A 22,228-nucleotide genomic window follows, 5' to 3' on the forward strand; every position below is an offset into this window, starting at 1 on the left:
CTTCTCTGGTTCACATACAGGGCCAAGGAGCCACTTAAACACAGAAAAGTGGGTATGCTGTTAAATTTCACCTGATTTTTCAAATTATGAATACATGTGTTTAGCTGGTTTATAACTTGTAGTTAAAATTAGGAAAATCTCCATCAATGATGAGGCAAGCCAATGATTAATAACAGCAAAATACTGCTGCTGCTGTTTTTAAATCAAAGAACATTTAACAAAATAGCCGGAGAAGACACAAGGCAGTGAGAAGCTGAAGTGCCAACATTGTGAGAAGAAGTCAAACAGGTAAACCCAACAGCCTTGGTCACTGTTTGCCCTGAGTCGTTTCCTGGTTCAGAGCAGCACCGTGACGGAGAGGCCCAGCTGGGAGCTTTCGCCAGTCTCACGGGGCCACGGAGACAAAACCACCAAGGCAAGTGGACTTGAACGGGCGAACATCCTGGAGAAAAGAGAACAGTTCATGCCATGATGCCTTTCCCTAAAAATATCTACAATTCCTAAACTTCATGAGCAAGAGGCTGAGAAACCAAGCACACGGCAGTGGTTAAGAGACTAAAATGATAAGCAGAGCTGTCATCAGTTTCAAAATGTCAGAGAGACAGAAACTGAATTTCAGGGCCCAAAAAAAAGAAAGAGTCTTCGTAAACACACTTTAGTAGGCTTTCCACTAAAATCCTCAAGGGGCTGTGCCCTAAAAATAAAGTCAGTCCAAAATAGACTAACCCTCAGAAAGTCTGAAACCAGGCTGCAAATTCTCTCCATCTTTGATGGGATCATTGTAACTGGATCCTAGACTACCTGCCTGCCAAAAAAAACTAAATACACTACGGTGAAGATATCATCCAGAACATCTATAATCCAGCATTTCGTAAAAAAATTACAAAGCCCATCCACAGTCAGGGCCAAAAGACTGAAAACCAAGAGGAAAAAGAGGCAAAAGATACAGACCCACAGGTGATCCATACATTAGAAGACTCAGACACAGACTTTAAACAAGTGATTAATATGGAAACACACACACACACACAAACACATAATTTCTCCCAGAATACAGAAGTCTATTTAAAAATAATCAAATGGAGGGACTTCCTTGGTGGTCCAGCATCAAAGAATCTGCCTTCCAATGCAGGGGACACGGGTTCAATCCCTGGTCAGGGAGCTAAGATCCCACATGCCATGGGGCAACTAAGCCCACGTGCCACAACTACTGAGCTTGCATGCCTCAACAAGAGAGCCTGCGTGCCGCAAGCTATAGAACACACGCACCCTGGAGCCTGCACGCCACAACTAGAGAGAAGCCCATGCGCCACAAGGAAGTGCCCACACCACAACGAAAGATCCTGCGTGCCGCAACGAAGACCCTGCGTGCCGCAACTAAGACCCAATGCAGCCAAAACAATAAAGAAAAAAATAATCAAATGGAAATTTTATGACTGATAAATAACTGAAATTCAAAACTTGATAGAAAACAATGAGATAGCGCTACACACCTGTTGCAACAAATCCAGAACACTGACAACACCACATGCTGACAAGGATGTGGAGCACTGGAATGCTCATTCATTGCCAGTGGGAATGCAAAATGGTACAGCCACTTTGGAAGACAGTTTGTCAGTTTCTCACAAAACTAAACATAGTATTTGATCCAGCTATCATGTTCCCCGGTATTTACCCGAATGAGTTGAAATATCCAAATGAGAAAAGGAAAATACAGAAACGAGCATAAGAGACGCAAGGATCTCAGTGAAAAGATGTAACACATGTGATTGGAGTCCTAAAAGCGGGGGTGGGGGGGAGCAGGGGAGATGGCAGAAACAGTATGTGAGGACACACTGGTCAAAAGTATCCAAAGATGGGCTTCCCTGGTGGCGCAGTGGTTGAGAGTCCGCCTGCCGATGCAGGGGACACAGGTTCGTGCCCCGGTCCGGGAAGATCCCACATGCCGCGGAGCGGCTGGGCCCGTGAGCCATGGCCGCTGAGCCTGTGCGTCCGGAGCCTGTGCTCCGCAACGGGAGAGGCCACAACAGTGAGAGGCCCGCGTACCGCAAAAAACAAAAACAAAAAAAGTATCCAAAGATGAAATTAAAAATAAATAAATAAATAAAGTCACAATTCAGGAGTTCTAGTAACCCCAGCCAGAATAAATACAAAGAAAACCAGTTAGGCACACTATGGTTAAGCTTCTAAAAAACCAAAGACGAAGAAAAAAGCCTTAAAAGAAGCCAGAGTAGGGGAAAATACAACTGATAGCTGACTTTTCAGCAGAAGGCAAATGACACCAAAATTACATCTTTAAAGTGTTCAAAGAAGAAAACTGTAGATCTGGAATACAGCTGCAAAAATATCCTTCAAAAACAAAGGTGAAACAAAGGCTTGTAACTGTGTGAATTTATTGCTAGTAGATTATAATTAAAAGAAATACTAATGAGAGTTCTTCAGGCAGAAAGATAACTATCCCAAACAGAAACATGAAAATGCAGGATAGAATGAAGAGCAATGGAAAAAGTAAAGCCACAAAATCTAATTAGGCATTGACATAAGATGACAATAATAATGTCTCATGCAGTTTAAAATATATAAAGAATTAACAGAGAGGATAACAATGGCACAAAAAGCAGGAGGGGCCATAAAAAGAGGTAAAGTATCGTAAGGCCCTTAACATTTCCCATAAAGTGGTAAAAGTAGTAATTTATAGTAGAACTAATAAGAGTGCATGTTATAATCTCTAGAGTAACCCACCAAACAGAATATAAGAGAATACATAACTAACAGGGTACTGGGGGGAAGAGAAAGAAAGAAAGGAAAAAAACCCAGCTGTGACAAATAGAAAATAAATATAGATTTGAATTTAAATACATCAGTGGTTACATTAAATGTAAATGGACTACATTTACATAAAACCAATGTGAACAACAAAACTCATATATATGCTGGGTTTTGGTACAAAGATAGCCAAATATTTCAATGTAACCGAGTAAAAAGTCAAGAAACAGACCTACAGAAATAAATCTACTTGACAGATGACAAAGATGTCCGTGCAGTACACTGGAGAATGGAAGGTTTTTTCAATATAGGGGCCAACTAGTTATCCATATGGGGAAAAAAATGAATCTGAACACTTAACTCACATCACATATAAAAATTAATTGCAGGTAGATTATAAATCTAAATGCGAAAGACACAAAAAATAAAACTTCTAGAAGAAAACGAGAGAATATCTTCTTGACCTTGAGGTATGGGAAGCTATCTTAAACAGAACACAAAAAAGTATAAAAAATAAAGGAAAAGATTAACTGCTTTTCATTAAAATTGACGACACCTTCATCAAAAGATTCCATTAAGAGTGAAAAGGGGGGCCTCCCTGGTGGTGCAGTGGTTGAGAGTCCGCCTGCCGATGCAGGGGATACGGGTTCGTGCCCCGGTCTGGGAGGATCCCGTATGCCGTGGAGCGGCTGGGCCCGTGGGTCGTGGCCGCTGGGCCTGCGCGTCCGGAGCCTGTGCTCCGCAGCGGGAGAGGCCGCAACAGTGAGAGGCCCGCATACCGCAAAAAAGAAAAAAAAAAAAAAGAGTGAAAAGGGGGCTTCCCTGGTGGCGCAGAGGTTGAGAGTCCACCTGCCGATGCAGGGGACATGGGTTCATGCCCCGGTCCGGGAAGATCCCACATGCCACAGAGCATTTGGGCCCTTGAGCCATGGCCACTGAGCCTGCACATCCGGAGCCTGTGCTCCGCAACGGGAGAGGCCACAACAGTGAGAGGCCCGCGTACCACAAAAAAAAAAAAAAAAAAAAGAGTGAAAAGGCATACCACAGAGCAAGAGAAGACATTTGCAATACATAAACCTAACAAAGGACTCAATCAGAATGCATAAAGAACTCTTATACAGTAGGCAAAAAAATTGAACAGGGACTTCAAAAGAGGCTACCTAAAACGCCAATCAACATATCAAAGGCATTTAAACTCACAGGTCATCAGGCAAATGTAAATTAAAACCAAAATATGAGATTACTACACCCACAATTAGAATAGCTAAAATTTTAAAAACTGATAACGTCAAGTATTGGTGAAGGTGTGAAGCAACCAAAAGTCACACACTGATGACAGAATGTACAGGTTACAACCACTTTGGGACTATCTTTAACAATATCTAGTAGCACTGAGACCCACACACCCTGTCATCTAAGATGCCATTCTGAGGTATAAATCCTACAGAATTATGTACATGATATGCACTAAAATATATGTATATGAAAATTCTCAGCACCATTATTATTAATAGCCAAAATCTAAAAAACTATATTTTAATTAAAAAACCTAAATACCCTTTAGAAATATATGATGGGTAGAATAGATAAATTGCAGCATATTTACACAATGGCATACTACACGGCAATGAAAATAAATTTAACTACTGTTATATAAACAGATGAATCAAGACATAAGTAAATGACACCAGACTCAAAAGAGTATATATAGTACAAATCCATTTATATGAAGTTTAAATACCTGCAAAAGTAATCTGTGGTGATAGAAATCAAAATAGTAGTTACCTTTGAAACTGGAAGGGGGAACAAGGGAGGAGGATTCTGGGGGAACCAGTCGTGTTTTATTTCTTGACTGAGGTATATGAGTGTGTTCACTTTGTAGAAATTCATTACTTTCCACGCTTGTGATGTGACGACTGTTGTGATGGTTAATTTTATGTGTCAACTTGACTGGACTTCAGGATGCCCAGATAGCTGGCAGAACATCATTTCTGGGTGTGTCCGTGAGGGTCTTTCCAGAAGAGATAAGCATTTGAATCAGCAGACTACAGACTCTGCTCTCTGCTCCGTTTGGGATATCTTTCTTCTGCCCTGGGGCATCAGCACTCCTGGGTCTGGGCCTTGGCACTCAGACTGGGATTACGCCACTGGCTGCCCTGGTGCTCAGGCCACCACCAGCTCTCCCGGGTCCCCAGTTTGCAGATGGCAGACGGTGGGACTTAGCCTTCACAATCACATGAGCCAATCTTTCATAATAAATCTCTTTCTACGTGCTTCTCTCTCTCTCTATCCCATCAGTTCTGTTCTTCTGACAGCTCCAATTACAGCTGTATACCTCTCTATACTATGTATACTAAAACTTTAAACTTTACCCATACACAAGGCTTTCTTTTGGGGTAATGAAAACTAGACACAAATGGTAGTTGCATAACACTGTAAAGGTACTAAATGCCACTGAATCGTACACTCTTAAAATGGTTAAGTTTGGGCTTCCCTGGTGGCGCAGTGGTTGAGAATCTGCCTGTCGATGCAGGGGACACGGGTTCGAGCCCTGGTCTGGGAAGATCCCACATGCTGCGGAGCAACTAGGCCCGTGAGCCACAACTACTGAGCCTGCGCGTCTGGAGCCTGTGCTCCGCAACAAGAGAGGCCGCGATAGTGAGAGGCCCGCGCACCGCGATGAAGAGTGGACCCCGCTCGCCGCAACTAGAGAAAGCCCTCGCACAGAAACGGAGACCCAACACAGCCAAGGTTAAGTTTATGTTACATGAAATATCACAGTTAAAAAGAAAAGTAACCCCAAAACTTAACCTCAATAAAACAATGTATATATTTATTAGCAGACATTCATGACTATAAATATTAAGAGTTGTAATGCCAAACTTACCAACTGCTGTGTCACCATCTAACAAGTTATCATCTTCAGAAGTCTGAAAGTCCATAATCACACCTGCTCCATCTAAAAGCTCCTCATCACTACTTGCACTGGTTATACTGTTGTAGCTGTTTCTATAGTAGCCTCTATGAAACAGCTGCTCAGACTCCATTTAGCTGTCTGGTTATCTGAAAAAACAAAGGGGGAAAAATGGCTTTAACATTTTCCCAACGTATAATAAAAATTATCTACTTTAATAAGTCGAAGGAAACTTCTGAACTCTGTATTAAAAAATAAATATACTAACTTCATTCACTATAACAATAGCTAACTCTATTGTGTTCAGTTTTGGGGGATCATTTGATAATTCTATTCTCACCAAGAAGCTGTAAAAAGGAATGAAGAATTTCTTCAGGTGGTGGTATAAAACAATCTCCAAGATCAACTGTTAAGTTAAAAGACAAAGTACAGAAAAGGGATTATAGTACACTACAATATATGTGGGGGGTCCCCCCGAAAAAGGGGGGCTGTGGTAGAGGATGAAATACAGTACACAACTGGTTGTGTACGTACAGATCATCTCCGGAGGGAGTTCCAAGAAAGCTGCCCACAGGGAAAAGGAACAGTGGCTGAAGCACCAGGTCTGAGAGGGAAACTGTATGTCCCTTTGGAATATCTTACCAGATGCAAATACTAATTTTAAAATACTGTCATTTAAACATTTTTAAAATTTCATTCTCCTTTCATCATTTTAAAATTTAATTATTTATTTATTTTATTTATTTATTTTTGGCTGCGTTGGGTCTTAGTTGCTGCGCGCAGGCTTTCTCTAGTTGCGGCGAGCGGGGGCTACTCTTCGCTGTGGTGCACGGGCTTCTCATTGCGGTGGCTTCTCTTGTTGCGGAGCACGGGCTCTAGGCGCGCAGGCTTCAGTAGTTGTGGTGCACGGGCTCAGTAGTTGTGGCTCACGGGCTCTAGAGCGCAGGCTCAGTAGTTGTGGCGCATGGGCTTAGTGGCACTGCGGCATGTGGGATCCTCCCGGACCAGGGCTCCAACCCATGTCCCCTGCATTGGCAGGCAGATTCTTAATCACTGCGCCACCAGGGAAGTCCCCATTTTAAAATTTAAACCTTCAGAGCCCATGGTCAAATATCAGCCATGAAAGTATGATAATAGGTCACGATTTCTATTTTTTCCCAGCAGATAACAAATAAGCACACGTTTCACTGTTCTTACTCCATACTTTAAAAACAATGTAACTCCTAAATAGTTTGATGTTTTAAATGCATCTATCTACTTGCTCAACATCCAAATGACAGTTCAACATTAGTGAGCTAGACACCAGCAACAGGCTTGAGAGGTTCATGTGTGGGACTTGAAAGGTGAAGCCGTAGGAGAGGTCCACCCAGTAAGCCTGGTAAAGCAAGACTTAGCTTTGTCATGATGAGTACACACAGAAAGTAAAGGATGAATGGAGTGACAAGCACTCCAATTCGAGTGCTGAATTCTAGCACCGAACATTTGAAGGGTTTTAAGACAATCTCTTGTCCTCAGTAAATGTTCCTTCGGCACATGGAAAAACAACCTCAAAGAGCTGCAACGATTAAAAATTATTTGTAAAGCTTTTACACTTTTTAGAAAAATAAAATACTGATAACTACTTTTAAAAGGTATACTATATAAATTCCCTAACTTAAAGACCACCTGAGAGAAGGTGAAGCTTGAGAACTCTAGTCTCAGCATCTGGCACAGTGACTGGAACGTAATATACGGATAATAGTGGTCAAAATGCCAGACTGTTTTCTCAATCAACCAGGTGAAAAAAGAGAAATGAATTCAGTCTTCAATAAACAAAATCCTCTCTACAACAGTGTTAATCTGGTCTTGGGAGAATAACCAAAACCTAGCACCTAAGTTACAAAGAAAACATTAAGTATTTACCACTTTGAAATTTTATTAATGTTTTATGATTACCTCTACCAAAGAGAGCCTATTATACTGAGACTTGTTAGAATATACTAATTAAAACAAGGGTTTTATTTTAAGGTAAATGTTAAAATAGAATAGCATGAAAATAACTGTTTATGCTAAGAACTCTGCAGTATCCATAGAGGTGATCAAATTCAATATTGTGGCTCTTGAGTAAATAACTAAAAGGCTTTTAAAAGAAAATAAGGATTAATAGTTCAAGAGTCATTTTAATTTTGATGCAGCAAAGCACATATGCTAAGATTTTGCAAAGGACACAGACATTCTATTCTTCACTTCTTTACATGACGGTCACACTAGAAGCGCTAATACATGTGATAACATACGTCAATGAACGTTAATTCGCTAGAGGCTATAGAGCCTGAGAAATCGCTCTAAGATAAAACTGTCTGTGTCGTAGGCCCTCAATCAGCAAGTTCCAACATAGCTCCTACATTTTATCCCTGAAAGTCCTCAAAAACCACTAGTGATAACTGCTAACTTAACCCTTTCAAAATGTCTAAAAACTTCATTTCACGAACACCTCTGAGACATCTAGACTCCATACCTTTCCTTATAACAAGAGCAACCCACTCTGTTCCAAAGGTTTATTAAACTCAGGCCTGCATGGGTTCCTATTTCTATAAATTCAATAACTTTAAAAAAACTACTCTTATTAACCCAGAAACCTGCAGAGCTGAACTGTGTGATCAGCAGCCACTAGTCCTGAAACATGGCTCTAAGGAGAAACACCTACTGGACTTGTAGGACTTCAGGACAAAAAAGAATGTCAAGGATTTCGTTAAAAATTTCATATTGATTCCATGCTGAAATAACACTTTAGATATACTGGGTTTAATAGAATATATTATTAAAATTAATCTCACGGGCTTCCCTGGTGGCGCACTGGTTGGGGGTCCGCCTGCCAATGCAGGGGGTGCGGGAAGATCCCACATGCCGCGGAGCGGCTGGGCCCGTGAGCCATGGCCGCTGAGCCTGTGCTCCGCAGCGGGAGAGGCCGCGGCAATGAGAGGCCCGCACACTGCAAAAAAAAAAAAAAATTAATCTCACCATTTCCTTTTTACCTTTTTCATGTGTACACTAAGAAATTGAAAATTTCATGTGTCTTGAATTTGCAGCACAAATGTTTTCATTGCACAGCACTGCTATGGAATAGTCAAGGTTCTATGGTAGCATAAAAGAAATACACAGAAGGAATCTGGACACCAGTGTTAAATCACTCTAGGTTTCAAACTCGATTCCCAGGCTTGACTACAAAAGGCTATTTAAACCATAATACAGCAGCTGAAATTTGGCGTATAAAAAATGAAAACAATACTACAAAGTCATTTTTTCCTTTTAAATTGTCAAAAATATATTTAAAACCATTACAGAACATTATAATAGACACAGCAGCTTGCAAATATATGCTTGCAGAGCTAGGAAGAGGAGAGCTAACCCATGAAAATCTCTAGGGAGAAGGCCTGGTGCACTGCAGTGAGTTCCCAAATGATCTATGTACAGTCACCCTGACCTCTGTCATCTGGTCACACAGCAGCCAGCATGGTCTTTTCTAAACGCAGGTCTGATGGGTCATCTCCGCGCATGCCACGGATTTAGGTCTTAGTCACTTCTCACCATGCTTAGCAGACAAACTCTTCCACGCGGCGCACGACGCCCACGCAGCCCGGCCTCTGCTGCCTCTCCCGGGGCGCGCGTCTCCCTCTCAGCCCCACCAGGCCGGCCCCAGCTCCTGCCCTAGGCTTAGCTGCTCCCTAAGCCTGGAACAGACCCTCACCTCCTCATCTAGGTAATGCTCCGAGGCATTCTTCAGCTCTCACCTCAAGCATCCCTTTATTCAGTTAACAAACTCTCAAGCAGGGACTTCCCTGGTGGCTCAGTGGTTAAGAATCCACCTGCCAGTGCAGGGGACACGGGTCCGTGCCCTGGTCCAGGAAGATCCCACATGCCATGGAGCAACTAAGCCTGTGCGCCACAGCGACTGAGCCTGCGCTCTAGAGCCCACGAGCCACAACTACTGAAGCCTGCGTGCCTAGAGCCCGTGCTCCGCCACAAGAGAAGCCACCGCAATGAGAAGCCCGTGCACCGCAACGAAGAGTAGCCCCCGCTCGCCACAACTAGAGAAAGCCTGTGCATAGCAATGAAGACCCAACGCAGCCAAAAATGAAAATTAATTGATTAGTTTAAAAAAAACATCTCAAGCAGAGTTTACTACGTCAGGCAGCATCCTAAGCATGTTACAAGCTAACTCATCTAAGCTCGGTACTAAATACAACCAAAACCCTAAATCTCAGGTGCTGTTCCCATCCTCATTTAACAGATGAGGAAACGGAGGCACAAGGGTTGCAGCAACCAGCCCAAAGTCATGCAGCTGTAAGGAAAGCCTTCCTAGCCTACCTCCTACCCGGGCCAGGCTTCCCCGACCAGGTCAAATTCTCACTGTGAGTTCTCACACCTCTCCTTGACAGCACTTAGCCCAGGTGTAACGGCACCCCGATTCACGTGATAAGTCCTCCCCTCCAGAGGGTGGCATGAGACCCGGCTATGCCCATCTGTACTCAACTCTGCAATGCTGAGCACAGTACCACCACCTACGAGGGGTTCACTTTCTTAAATTAAACTTTTTATTCCGAGATATTGTGATTTCACATGTGGCTGTACATAATGCAGAGAGCTCCCATATACCCTTCACTCAGCTTCTTCCAATGGTAACTCTGGCACAATCATGATACTGACAGACTGACACAGAACTTTCCATCACAAGGCCCCCTCGTGCTGCCCTTTACAGCCTCACCCACTTTCTTCCCCTCCCCCACCCCTTCCTTAACCCCTGGCGACCCATAATCTGCTTTCTATTTCTAAAACTCTTCCACTTCCACAACGCTGTATAAATGGAAGCGTGCAGTCAACGACTTCGGGGGTTAGCTCTGCACTCAGCATGACTCCCTGGAGAGCCATCCAGGGGTCGTGCATGTCAACAGGTCTTCCCTCTTCGTTGCTAAATAGTGCTCCACGATACGGACACACCATGTGTGTTTGTTTAACCATTCACCTGTGGAAGAATGATCTGGCTCTTTCCTAGGTTTGGGCTATTATAAACAAAGCCGCTATAAATATCCACGTACAGATTTTTTGTGAACTTAAGGCTTCATTTCTCTGGGATAAAAGCCAAGGAGTGCAACAGCTGGGCCATATGGTAACTGCATGGCTGGCTTTTAAAGAAACTGCCAATTTAACATCCCAATTTTACAGCCCTACCAACAATGTATGGGTGAGCCTGTTTCTCCACATCCTTACCGGCACTTGGTGGTGTCGGGTTTTTTTTCTTTTTTTTAGCCATTCTGATAGGTGTGTAGTGGTATCTCACTGTTCTTTTCGTTTGTATTTCCCTAATGGCTGATGATGTTGAACATATTTTTATGCACTCACTTGCTACCTGCACGTCCTCCTCAGTGAAATGACTGTTCATATCTTTTGCCGATCTTCTAACTGGACTGTTTTACTTCCGAGTTTCATATTTTAGAATATATATTCTAGAGACTAGTCCTTTGTCAGGTATGTTGCTTGCAAATATTTTCTCCCACTCTGTAGCTTGGTTTTCTTCCTTTTGATAGGGTCTATCACAGAGCAAAAGTAATTTTGATGAAGTTCAACTTGTCAGTATTTCCCTTAAGGAGTATGCTTTTGGCGTCAACCCTAGGAAATTTACCTACCAAAGATTTCCTCCTAAATTTTTTCCCAAAATTTTTATAGCCTTACATGTTACATTTAAGTCTGTGGTCCATGTTGAGTGAATCTTTGTATAAGTTGTAAGACACAGGTTGAAGTTTGTTTTTGTTTTTGGACGTATGGATATCCAACTGCTCCAATGCCATTTGCCAAAAAAGTTATCTTCCTTCCACTGAATTGTTTGGGGGTCTCGGTCAAAAATTAGTGGGGCGGGGCTTCCCTGGTGGCGCAGTGGTTGAGAGTCCGCCTGCCGATGCAGGGGACACGGGTTCGTGCCCCGGTCCGGGAAGATCCCACATGCCGCGGAGCGGCTGGGCCCATGAGCCATGGCCGCTGAGCCTGCACGTCCGGAGCCTGTGCTCTGCAACGGGAGAGGCCACAACAGTGAGAGGCCCGCGTACCGCAAAAAAAAAAAAAAAAAAAATTAGTGGGGCATATTTGTGTGAGTCTATTTCAGACTGCTCTGCTCTGTTTTGTTGATCTGTGTGTCTATACCTACAGCAGTAAGGACAGTATTGACTACTGGAGCTCTTGAAATTGGATAGATTGATTTCTCACACTTGGTTCTTATTTTTCAAAATTGTTTTGGTTATTCTAGTTCCTTTGCCTTTCCATATAAATGCTGGAATAGTCTGGTCTATATCTACAGAACCTTGCTGGGTCAATTAATGTCTATAGTATGAATGAATAACAAATGCCTGACGGATGACTGATACATCTGTACTTGGATGTTGCATAGGAACTCGAATTCAACAAGACCTAAGCCAAACACACATTTGCCCCAAACCTGCTCGCTCTCCCCCTCCCCCATCTCAGTTTACAGGATCACCATCTACCTAGGAGCCAAAGTCAGTTTGGAGAGTCACTGATTAACGTATTTAACAACCGCCTGCTGAGCGCCCAGCATGTGCTGGGGTGATGAGTAAGAAGTGGTCCCTATTCAAAGGCAGGGAAGGTGACAGACAGACAAACAATGACATATGGTGTGAGCAGTGCCACAGGAGAAGTATGCACAAGGTACGTGATGACACTGAGCAGGAACAAGCTGCTGCCTGGGGAAGTCTGCAAACACTGAGAGAGGAAATGAGCACTGAAGGATTAAGGACGCATCAACTAGGCCAACTACGAGGTGCCGAGTCAGTAAAGGAAAAGAAAAAAGGACGTGCAAAAGCACAGCAGCATAATAAGACCCGCTCGGGTAGCTTACGGAAGAGGCAGGGGCTGGAGAGGAGCCAGGGAGGTGGACGGACGCCAGAGAAAGGCAGGCGCTCCTACGTCCTGCTGAGGAACTTACTCGTGACAACACGTGGGAAACCATTAAGAGGTTTAAGAGAGTAATCACCTGATCAGATACAAACTTCAACAAGCCAACGGCAGCAGCAGCGTGGAAGGCAGAGGAGAAGGGCAAGAGTGACCCGGGGAGGGGACTCCAGGAGACCTTGAAGAGCCATGGACACAGCCCGGTGAGGTCATCACCGAACTGAGTCATGGCCACATGAAGAAGTCGGAAGGGCTGCGAGGGACATTTAAGAGGCCACGGTAGCTAACAAAACGCGAGGAAAGTGAAGGAGAAATTTAAGGTATCTGCTCGGCTTCTCACTTGATTGATTCAAAACAGCTGGAAGAAACAAAGTGCAGTCTCCAGCAGCTTGTGGGGACTCAGAACCAGAGCGCTCTTTCCAACAGCAGGATTACACACCCAGGCTTTAGTCCTATTCCAGGCCAGACTACAGTGAGGGGATGGCGACCCTGAGTGCACCCGTCCAGCCCCCCAGCTGCAGACACTGAGCGGTTCAGCACCAGCACTGGGGGTGGGGAGCAGAACGAGGGAGACCTGGAACCCTGAGCCTGAGGGGGGCACGCTGCTTCTTCATAGCTTCCAACAAGGCTTTGCCCTCTCATCGAGGGGACTGGGTAGGGCTGAGGACCATGGCCAAGCTGCAAAGGCATGTCAGTCAGCTATCTGACAGAACAGCAGGCACAATCAACCCCAGAGAAAGAAGAAAAGAAAATCCCAAACGTCAGCAGCCAGAGAGATGAACAAAAGTCTCAAGAGCAGGGCTTCCCTGGTGGTACAGTGGTTAGGAATCTGCCTGCCAGTGCAGGGAACACGGGTTCGAGCCCTGGTCCGGGAAGATCCCACATGCCGCGGAGCAACTAAGCCCATGAGCCACAACTACTGAGCCTGTGCTCTAGAACCCGTGAGCCACAACTACTGAGCCCACGTGCCACAACTACTGAAGCCCGAGTGCCTAGAGCCCACGCTCCGCAACAAGAGAAGCCACCACAACGAGAAGCCTGCACACCGCAACGAAGACCCAACACAGCCAAAAATTTAAAAACAAACAAACAAACAAAAAGTCTCAACAGCAATGACTGCAGGGAGGTAGAACTCTGACTGATGTAGTCACTTGGAAGTAAGGAGCTTCCTCATGTAAATATTTCAAGAACTGGGTGTGCGAAAGACTTGTCAAAGATTAAAACGTGACGATAGTTTTCAACACGATCACTTACACATTTACTAAAGTTTGTAAAATGGCTACTCATGTACCAGAAACTGTAAAAAAAAAAAAAAAAATAGATAAAATTTTTATTTATTAATGGCATCATATCTGTATAGGCCTTACAGCTTTCAATAAACTTCAGCATAAATTACATAATATACTGTCCTCAAAAGGGATATGGTAATTTTTTCCTATAAATTACTATATATCCATATAATGACAGGCAAGTCATGACAGACGTCACAGAAGACACTGAAATTGGTATAAGAGCTCGGGGAAAAGATAGCATCCGTCTCTAATGGATGATGAGAAGACTTCTTTGCAAGAGACACACTTGAATTGGACCTTAAAAGGTAAGTGGGAGGGATTCTCTGGCGGTCCAGTGGTCAGGACTCGTGCTTTCACTGCCAGGGGTCCAGGCTCAAACTCTGGGAGGGGAATTAAGATCCTGCAAGGCACGTGGTGTGGCCAAAAAAAAGGTAAGTGGGATTTTACGGGGCACAGGTGGGAGAAGAGGTTAGTTCGTTGAAGCAACATTGCAGCATTGGCGTGAATCAAGCCATGGAGCCAAGAAGGTGACAAAGACATTTGGAGATGAGTGAGTGTGTGCAGAGAACACGAGTCCAACAAAAGGTTTCGTGGTCAGATAAGTTTGGGTGATAAAATATACCCTGTCTAGAACTGTAATGGCTAACAGCATAAGAAAGGTTCTTGAGAAAACCTGTAGTAAACATTAAGCTCATAAACAGAATTTATTACAAGTTTCTCAAATTAACGTTACCAGGGAATGACCCCTCTACCCATTGTAACATCATGAAACTTAGATCACAGCATCACCATGTTAAAAAAGACCTTTTACCCCAATACAAATTGTCAGTACTCACAAGAGATGACAGTAATGGAGCGGATTTCTCCCCCAAGTGACGTTTCCTGGTATTGTATCCTACTGTCCATTAAGTTAGCTGCATGTCCAAATCGCTGCACCTTAGATATTTCTCTTCAAAAAAGTATTAAATGCTAAAGAAAGTGGCTTTCTAGTCCGAAGAAAATTTCCCAGATTCGTAAATATTTTTAGATCCAGTCAAAACATAACTGCGAGATGATTTTAAAAGGAAAAACACACACACAAATATAAAAGTCAGACTATACCAAGTAAACAGGTAAACAATCCAACAAAAAGATGCTGTGGAATGGAAGACTTAGACTTTGAAGACTAAAATTTAATTTCCATGACTTTACAAGACAGAAACTGTTCAACTACTTCCCACGAGGGCAAGAAATGTATTTACCTGACGTGGTTCCAATCAAAGTTGCAGATCAAATCTCTCTATATTTCAGCAATGCAAATAGGCATTTTCCCCACGTGGGTTCATCTTTCATTTTATACTTAACCTTATACGTAACCGAAGAACACTGATCTTTAAGAATCAAAATGTATCATAGCTACAATGTTTATAGACATGTGAAAGTGCATAATTAAAAAACACAAGAAAAGAGTTTTAGAGTAGTGGCATGAGGATTAAAAAAAATTTTTCCAGAGTTTCTGTAATTTTACATTATTTGTATAACTGAAGAATAAATGGACCTGCGGTGCCATCTCTCTCACCCCATCTTTTCTTCCAGCATTTTGTTGACTCTTGCTCGCAATGAAGTGCAGCCACTGAGAGCAAGAGCTCTGAAATCACACTGCCAGGCTTCAGGCTCAGTTCTGACACTGACTGAGACCCTGGGCAAATTAATTAAATCCTCTATGCCTCAGTTTCCACAGCTCTATAACGGGAAAAATGAAAGTACCTTCTTCAAGGGGTTGGAGTGAGAATTGAGATAATCCACAAAACCACTTAGGAAAGATCCTGAACCACAGAATTCACTCAATAAATATTAACACATCATATTTTAGATCCCTGCTGAAAAGTTTGACTAGAAACTAAGATGAAAGTTCTACAAAGCAGTGATAGCGGCCAAAAACCTCACAGGACACTGCTTTGATATCTGACCCACCACAGAGATCAAATCTGGCTTCCTGAGCCATCTGAAAATTATTACCAACATGTCACAACAGGAAATGGAAAGCCTATCACCAACATGACCTGGAAAACAGCCAATTCACTAACATAAAATCCTAACCTCAGCAAATCCTTCCCCTAAACTGTATATATCCAAAACCGGGTTAAATATTGGCATTCCTAATGAGCTATGTATGATTGAAAACACATGCTGAAACACAAGTTCCAACTCAAGTTGTAGGTACTATACATTCATATTGACCTCTTAAAATAATGTGACCTGTTCTTCAAAGATTCAGTCTTTGAAGTGTGGGGAGTCAGGTGTGGGAGAGCTGCAATCTGCCATGGGTTCTTCCAACAGTGGCTGTTCTTATTAACCAGAGGTCATAAAAGCTGGCGTAACCTGAATAAATAACCGCAGGGCGCACACCTGGTTTTTAAGCCACCGTCTTGTAACAAGCAAATTAGCAACAGCACCTTTTAAGATGAAATCAACAACCTATACACGAGCATTTTAACTTCTCTGTGTACTCCTGTGCTACACAGACAGTATTTTCCACTGACTCACAGAGGCAAGTAAAATTGACTGACACCGGTTAAATTATTTCCATGCTGACCTCATCAAGAAAAGATTCTTCTAAATTAACTCTTGAGAGATGCAAAGTAAAGCATTTCTGGAAAGATTCAACAATCAAAGACCTAAACCACAGTGATGCTGCTGTAACTGAACTGCATGCTGTAAACTCAAAAAAGTTTATAGTTTGCAGAACTAAACTTTTGAATTACCGAAGAGAAAAAAATGGTACGGTCACTGTTGATTCATTTCTTATTTAAAAAAAATTTTTTTTCTTCCAAAGGAAACACAAATCTCGGCCTCTAATATGCATAAAGTATGTGTAATTATCTTCTAGGTGCTCCGGTTTTGAAATGCTATACAAATAAAGCACATTATATACAAATCGATTTGAGTCTAACGTGGTTTCCGGTCCAAGTTTAAGAACAAAACACAAATGTTACATATACACACAAACTATGTCTTGATATACACATAAATGTAAAGAAAGAGACACTGAACTTTATATTTGGGCAAATTTCGCAAAAGTAAAACCCACAATTAATCTCTTCCTGGCACCTACGTCCATTCTGCTCAAAGGTCTTTCGGCGGTTCCCGAAGGAAACAGGTGAAAGCTCAGAGAACGCCCGCGGGCCACGCCTGCTGCGGGCAGGGTCAGCGTCCCAGGACGGAGAGGCGAGCGGCCCGCCCCTGCCGCGTGGACGCCACGGCCCCCGACCCGCTGCCGCCGCCGCCGCCGCCGCCGCCGCCACTCACCTCGCCGCTCAGAGGCAGACAGCAGCCCCGGGGCCGCGTCCTGCGCCGCCGGCGGGCTCCGCATCTGAGGGCGGCCGGCGCGGCCAGCCCCACCGCGACCGCAACCCACGGGCTCAGCCGGGAGGGAGCCGCATCAAGTTGCAGCCGCCGGCTCCGGGGCCCTGGACTCGACCTGCTGCTGCCCCGAATCAAACAAGACCGCCTCCGAGCTCACCTCCCTCTGGAGGGACCGCAGCTGCAGCCATGCTCCAAGTCGGGGAGGAACTGGAGCGGCCGGCCACCAGCACCCCTCCTCGGCGTTCGGCCCGACTCCGGCCGCGGGCGACGGGACTGCAGGAAGGGCTGCGGCTCGGGACCGTTCCGACCGACCGACCCACCGACCCCGGGAAGCCGACAGGAGCGGCGCTAGCAGGGCCGACAGGTGCGTCGGCGCCTGACGTCACCGCGTAGCCGTGGACGTCCGGTCGGAGCCGCGTCGATGCCCATTGGGCCGTGTGGGAACAGGGGGCGGGACGCGTGGAGGCAGTAGGCGGGACCTTTGGAAGCAGGGGCGGGGCTTGTGGAGGATGGGGAGGGACTTGTGGCGGCAGGGGGCGGGCCGCGTGGGAGCAGTGGGCGGGCCTAGTGGAGACGCGGGGCGGGCCTTGTGGAAGCAGTGGGAGAACCAGGTGGGAGCAGGGCTCTGACCGTGTGGAGGCAGGAACCGGCCTTGTGGGAACAGGGGGCAGGCCATGTGGGTCAGTGAACGAACCAGGTGGGAGCAGGAGGCGGGCCGTGTGTGGGTAGTGGGAGGGCCGTGCGATGCAGTGGGCGGGGCCGTGGCGCCTTGGGGCGGGGCCGGCTGCGGGCGCGACCTTTCCCAGTGGTTGGTCACGCCCCTCGCGGTGTGGAGGTCCTCCTCGTGGTGACCTCGCGAGAAGACTGAGGTGGTACCGGGCCGCTCTCCCCGAAGGGCACTGCGCGCGGTCCGGCGGATCTCAGGTTCGGGTTCGGCGCCGGCCGGACCTCGGCGTCCAGCAGCGCGGAGACTGGGCTACCGTGGCGGGAGCGTTGATTCCGTGGGCAGCCGGTCTGTCTGAGCCGGCACCCTGTTAGCCGTTACGAATTGTTAAAAATAATGCTTGTTAATTGACTACTTTGGAGAAGACATGTAACCTGAGGACTCGAATGGCAGAGCTGAGTTGATTTCCTTTTGGCAGACACCTGTGGAACTCCTCAGGCGCGCCAGTGCGGAATCCCAGAGTAGGGAGGGCCGCTCAAGGACAGTCCAGGACGCGGCTCTGCGGCGTGGGGACGACCTGAATCCCACAGGTGACCTCTGACCTGGAGCTGGGGGGGCGGGGGGGATGTCCAACAGTACCTGGTGGAATGAGAGGACGGGGCTCTGCGGCGTGGGGACGTCCTGAATCCCGCAGGTGACCTCTGACCTGGAGCTGGGGGGGCGGGGGGGGATGTCCAACAGCACCTGGTGGCAAGGAAAGGAAGAAGTGTAAAGGCGAATGGTGCCCTGGCGTTACTGGAATGTAGGTGGAAGAGGGATGAGGAGGTGGGTCGCTGATGCAGTTGTATGGAAGAGTTTGTGTTTTATCCCAGATAACTGGGAGTTGTTGAAACAGTTGTGGTGGTTGTTGTTGTTGTTTGAGTAGTTTTTTTGCACAATTTTTATTATGAAAGTTTTCAAACCCAAAATACCTGAGAGTATGAAATGAGTTTATTGCATACTCAAATATGGTTTTTCATTCCTTTAAGGTATGTGATAAACACTCTCAAATTTTCTGTCTTCAAAGTCTAAAGTCGGGCTTCCCTGGTGGCGCAGTGGTTAAGAACCCGCCTGCCAACACAGGGGACACGGGTTCGAGCCCTGGTCCGGGAAGATCCCACGTGCCGCAGAGCAACTAAGCCCGTGCGCCACAACTACTGAGCCCACGTGCCACAACTACTGAGCCCACGCGCGTAGAGCCCGTGCTCCGGAACAAGAGAAGCCACCACAACGAAGAGTAACCCCCGCTCACCGCAAATAGAGAAAGCCCACGCACAGCAATGAAGACCCAATGCAGCCAAAGATAAATAAATGAATAAGATTTTTTTTTTAAGTCTAACATCAACTTACAGTAGCTGCATGTAACATGGAGATGTTTTAATCATGGGCATGACGGGATCAGTCATCTAGATGCAAAAATCCTGCTGTATTAGCTTCATCTGTATTCGGGTGTAATTTTTTACCCTGAAACTTGTGACAGTCGGAGGCAGACATTATGAAACTCTCCCCAAAGATACTTCAGCGTGCATCTCCTAAGAACAACACCTCTCCAACGCGATCACATATCACAGCTAGGAAGTTAATAAGAAATCCCTCGTATCATCTGATAACCAGGCTATATTTAAATTTTGCCAGTTGTCAACAACAATGAAACATCTTTTGAAGACTTTTTTTTCAAACCAGGATCCAGACAAGTTTTAAACGTTGCATTTTGGTTATGTTTCTTACATCTCTTTTGTTCTTCAACAGCCCCTCCAATTTTTCATAGCACTGATGTTTTAAAGAGACAAGTTGCCTTGTAGAATGTTGCACGTTGAACCGTTGTCTTTTCATCGTAAGAGTAATCATGGCTTGTGTAGATTGACTGTGTCCCCAAAGAACCCCCTCCCTCCCTTACCCCATGCTTTATTTGGAAGTAGGGTCTTACAGATGTGATCAAGGAAGGTCATTAGGATGGGCCCTAATTCAACAGGACTGGTGTCCTCAGAAGAGAAGAGACACAAAGACAGACATACAGGAAGATGGCATGTGAAAATGGAGGCAGAGACTGGAGTGATGCTGTCCGGAGCTAAGGAGTGCTGGGGGCACCAGAAGCTGGCAGAAGTAAGGAAGGATTCTCCCCGAGAGCCCTGTGGGAGAGCAGAACCCTGCTGACACCTTCATTTCAGACTTCTAGCCTCCAGAACTGTGTGAGAATACAGTTCTGTTGTTTTAAGACCCCCCGTTTGTGGTACTTTGTATGAAAGTATGAAATGCGAGCTGGTGTCGCCCTGTACAACCTGACCAACCTTAGTGCCCCTCGCCACAATAAGATACTATTAAGTGTGTCTTGGATATCTTTCCAGGGACTTTTTAGGCATGTACAAACATATTACGTACATGAAATGATGGAGGAAACTTTATTCACCAGTAGCCCTGTTAAGAGAGAACTGTCTTGGCTTGACCAAACCTTCTGGTAAGTGTAGAGTAGGAGACCCTAGATAGGTCTCAGCTGGTTCCTAGAGTCCAGGGAAGCACGTGGAGGGAGAGGAGGCTGTTTTCCTTTGGAGAGAGGAAAGGGGGGGAAAGGAGCCCTGTCGACCGGGAGAAGGTGGGGTAAGTGCTGGAGGAGAGTTTGCTGCCGAGTGTTGCACAGCAGGGTGTGCAAGAGGAGCTTCTTTGCCTCCCTACCAAATTGTATCAAACTCTGTATCACACACTAATGCTTTTGATTATGTACACTTTGGGGGCCCTCCAGTAAAAACACAGGAGAGTAATGAATATCTGATCTAAATATGTATTTTTTGTATCTTTGAGGCACATAGCACTCTATAAGCATTAATATCAACATTCTAGATTCAACTCATCCTTTTTGATAGCTACATACAACATATCACATAAAAGGTCTTTAAGTAGGGTCCGGTGACATGATTCTACTTGTTGTTGTAGGACTGAGGCCGCTGTTTTGTTGCCTTCTTGCCAGCTGTTAACCAGAGATCACCCTCAGCTCCTAGAGATTGGTCTCAAGTCCCACCCACATGCCTCTCACAATGTAGTGACTTACCTCTTCAAAGCCAGCAGAATTTCTCTTCCTTTCCCTTGAATCTGACTCCTTTGAAGGGCAGGAGGGGTTATGTCATTAGGTCAAGCCCACCCATCATAATGTCATTTTTTTATGAACTCAAAGTCAATTGACTAATAACGTTATCATGGAAGTGAAGTCCACCATGTTTACAGTCCTGCCCACACTCAAGGAGCAGCAGTTACGCCAGGCACGTACACCAGGGCCTGGGAATCTCGGGGCCGCATCAGAATTCTGCCTGCAGCAGCCCCTCCTCCAGCCCCTAATGATTCACGGGTAAAGTGCATTCACCCCTTCCCAACGTTCGCAAGGGCCTCGTGCCAGTACAGCATCTGCGTGAAGTCCAGGGTCTCGTCTAAATCTAAATCTCATCTGTTCAGTGTCCAAAAGCTCTTCCATGTCAGGTGAAGATGGGGCCCCTGGGTGTGATCCACTAATTCCTCTTCGTCTGTGGACCAGTGGCCCTGAAGAGCCAAGTTACCTGCTCCCAACACACGCGAAACACAGGGCTGGGGCAGGCAGAGCAACAGTGGCAGGCCTTCCAGCCCACAGGGAGAGGCAGGAAGATGGGGGCCTGTTCTCAACACGCAGCCGCCTTCCACGGTGGCGAGGCTGCCCCTCTCTTCCCTGAGTGCAGTAGTTGGATTTGGGGTGGTTTTGTGTTTTTGAGAAAAGGAAATCCCCTTTGTGTTGCCCTCACCCAAGAGGATTTTGTGCCTTCAGAGGCTAGAGCATCAGCTTCCCCAGATCCTGTATCTGCTTCACTGGCTGACAGCCTCTTCACTTCCTGACTCAGCACCGGCACCAGCTCACAAAGCAGGTTTTTCTCACTGTGACTTTATTTCATAACCCCCTTTGCCCTTCCCTGTCGCTAGGCCTCACATATAATTATAGGAGTTTACACAGCAGATTTCCTTAACTCCAAATCTCAGGCTAGGCCATTTAAACAAACAGGCAGAACACACCCAAAGTTCTTGCTATCTAAGCCCGGAACCATGAGGCCTAGTCACCCAACGTGTGTGGTAGTCAGAGGGCCACTCAGGTCACCTTTGTAGGATCAAGAAATTCAGCTTCTTGCAATTAAAATAAACTATGCCCCAGAATATTAAAAAAACTGTGTCTGGTTTATTTGAAAAGCCTAAAGATTCAAAAGTCTTCTAAGGACATACCTTAGGACCTGCCAAAATTAGGGATCCTTTCCCTTGTTA

General features: G+C 45.4%; 1 protein-coding gene across 5 annotated transcripts in view; it reads right to left on the bottom strand.

Moving 5' to 3' along the window:
- Positions 1–17,638, bottom strand: part of CLCN3 (chloride voltage-gated channel 3) — an 85,495-nt gene extending 67,857 nt beyond the window's left edge. For 2 of the 5 annotated variants that reach the window (XM_081236669.1, XM_081236664.1), the window contains exons 1-2: positions 17,414–17,638; positions 5,654–5,829 (exon numbers count right to left, since the gene is read on the bottom strand). In XM_081236669.1, the coding sequence (XP_081092795.1) occupies positions 5,654–5,813 (160 nt within the window). In that variant the 5' untranslated portion in view covers positions 5,814–5,829; positions 17,414–17,638. Of the gene's footprint in view, positions 1–5,653; positions 5,830–17,199; positions 17,383–17,413 lie in introns of those variants that run through there. The other 3 variants (XM_081236665.1, XM_081236668.1, XM_081236667.1) reach the window with 3 other exon arrangements.
- Between the last annotated feature and the right edge of the window lie 4,590 nt (positions 17,639–22,228).

This window comes from Mesoplodon bidens, assembly GCF_964165515.1.
Source record: "Mesoplodon bidens genome assembly, chromosome: 6".
Taxonomy (NCBI): Eukaryota; Metazoa; Chordata; class Mammalia; order Artiodactyla; family Ziphiidae; genus Mesoplodon; species Mesoplodon bidens.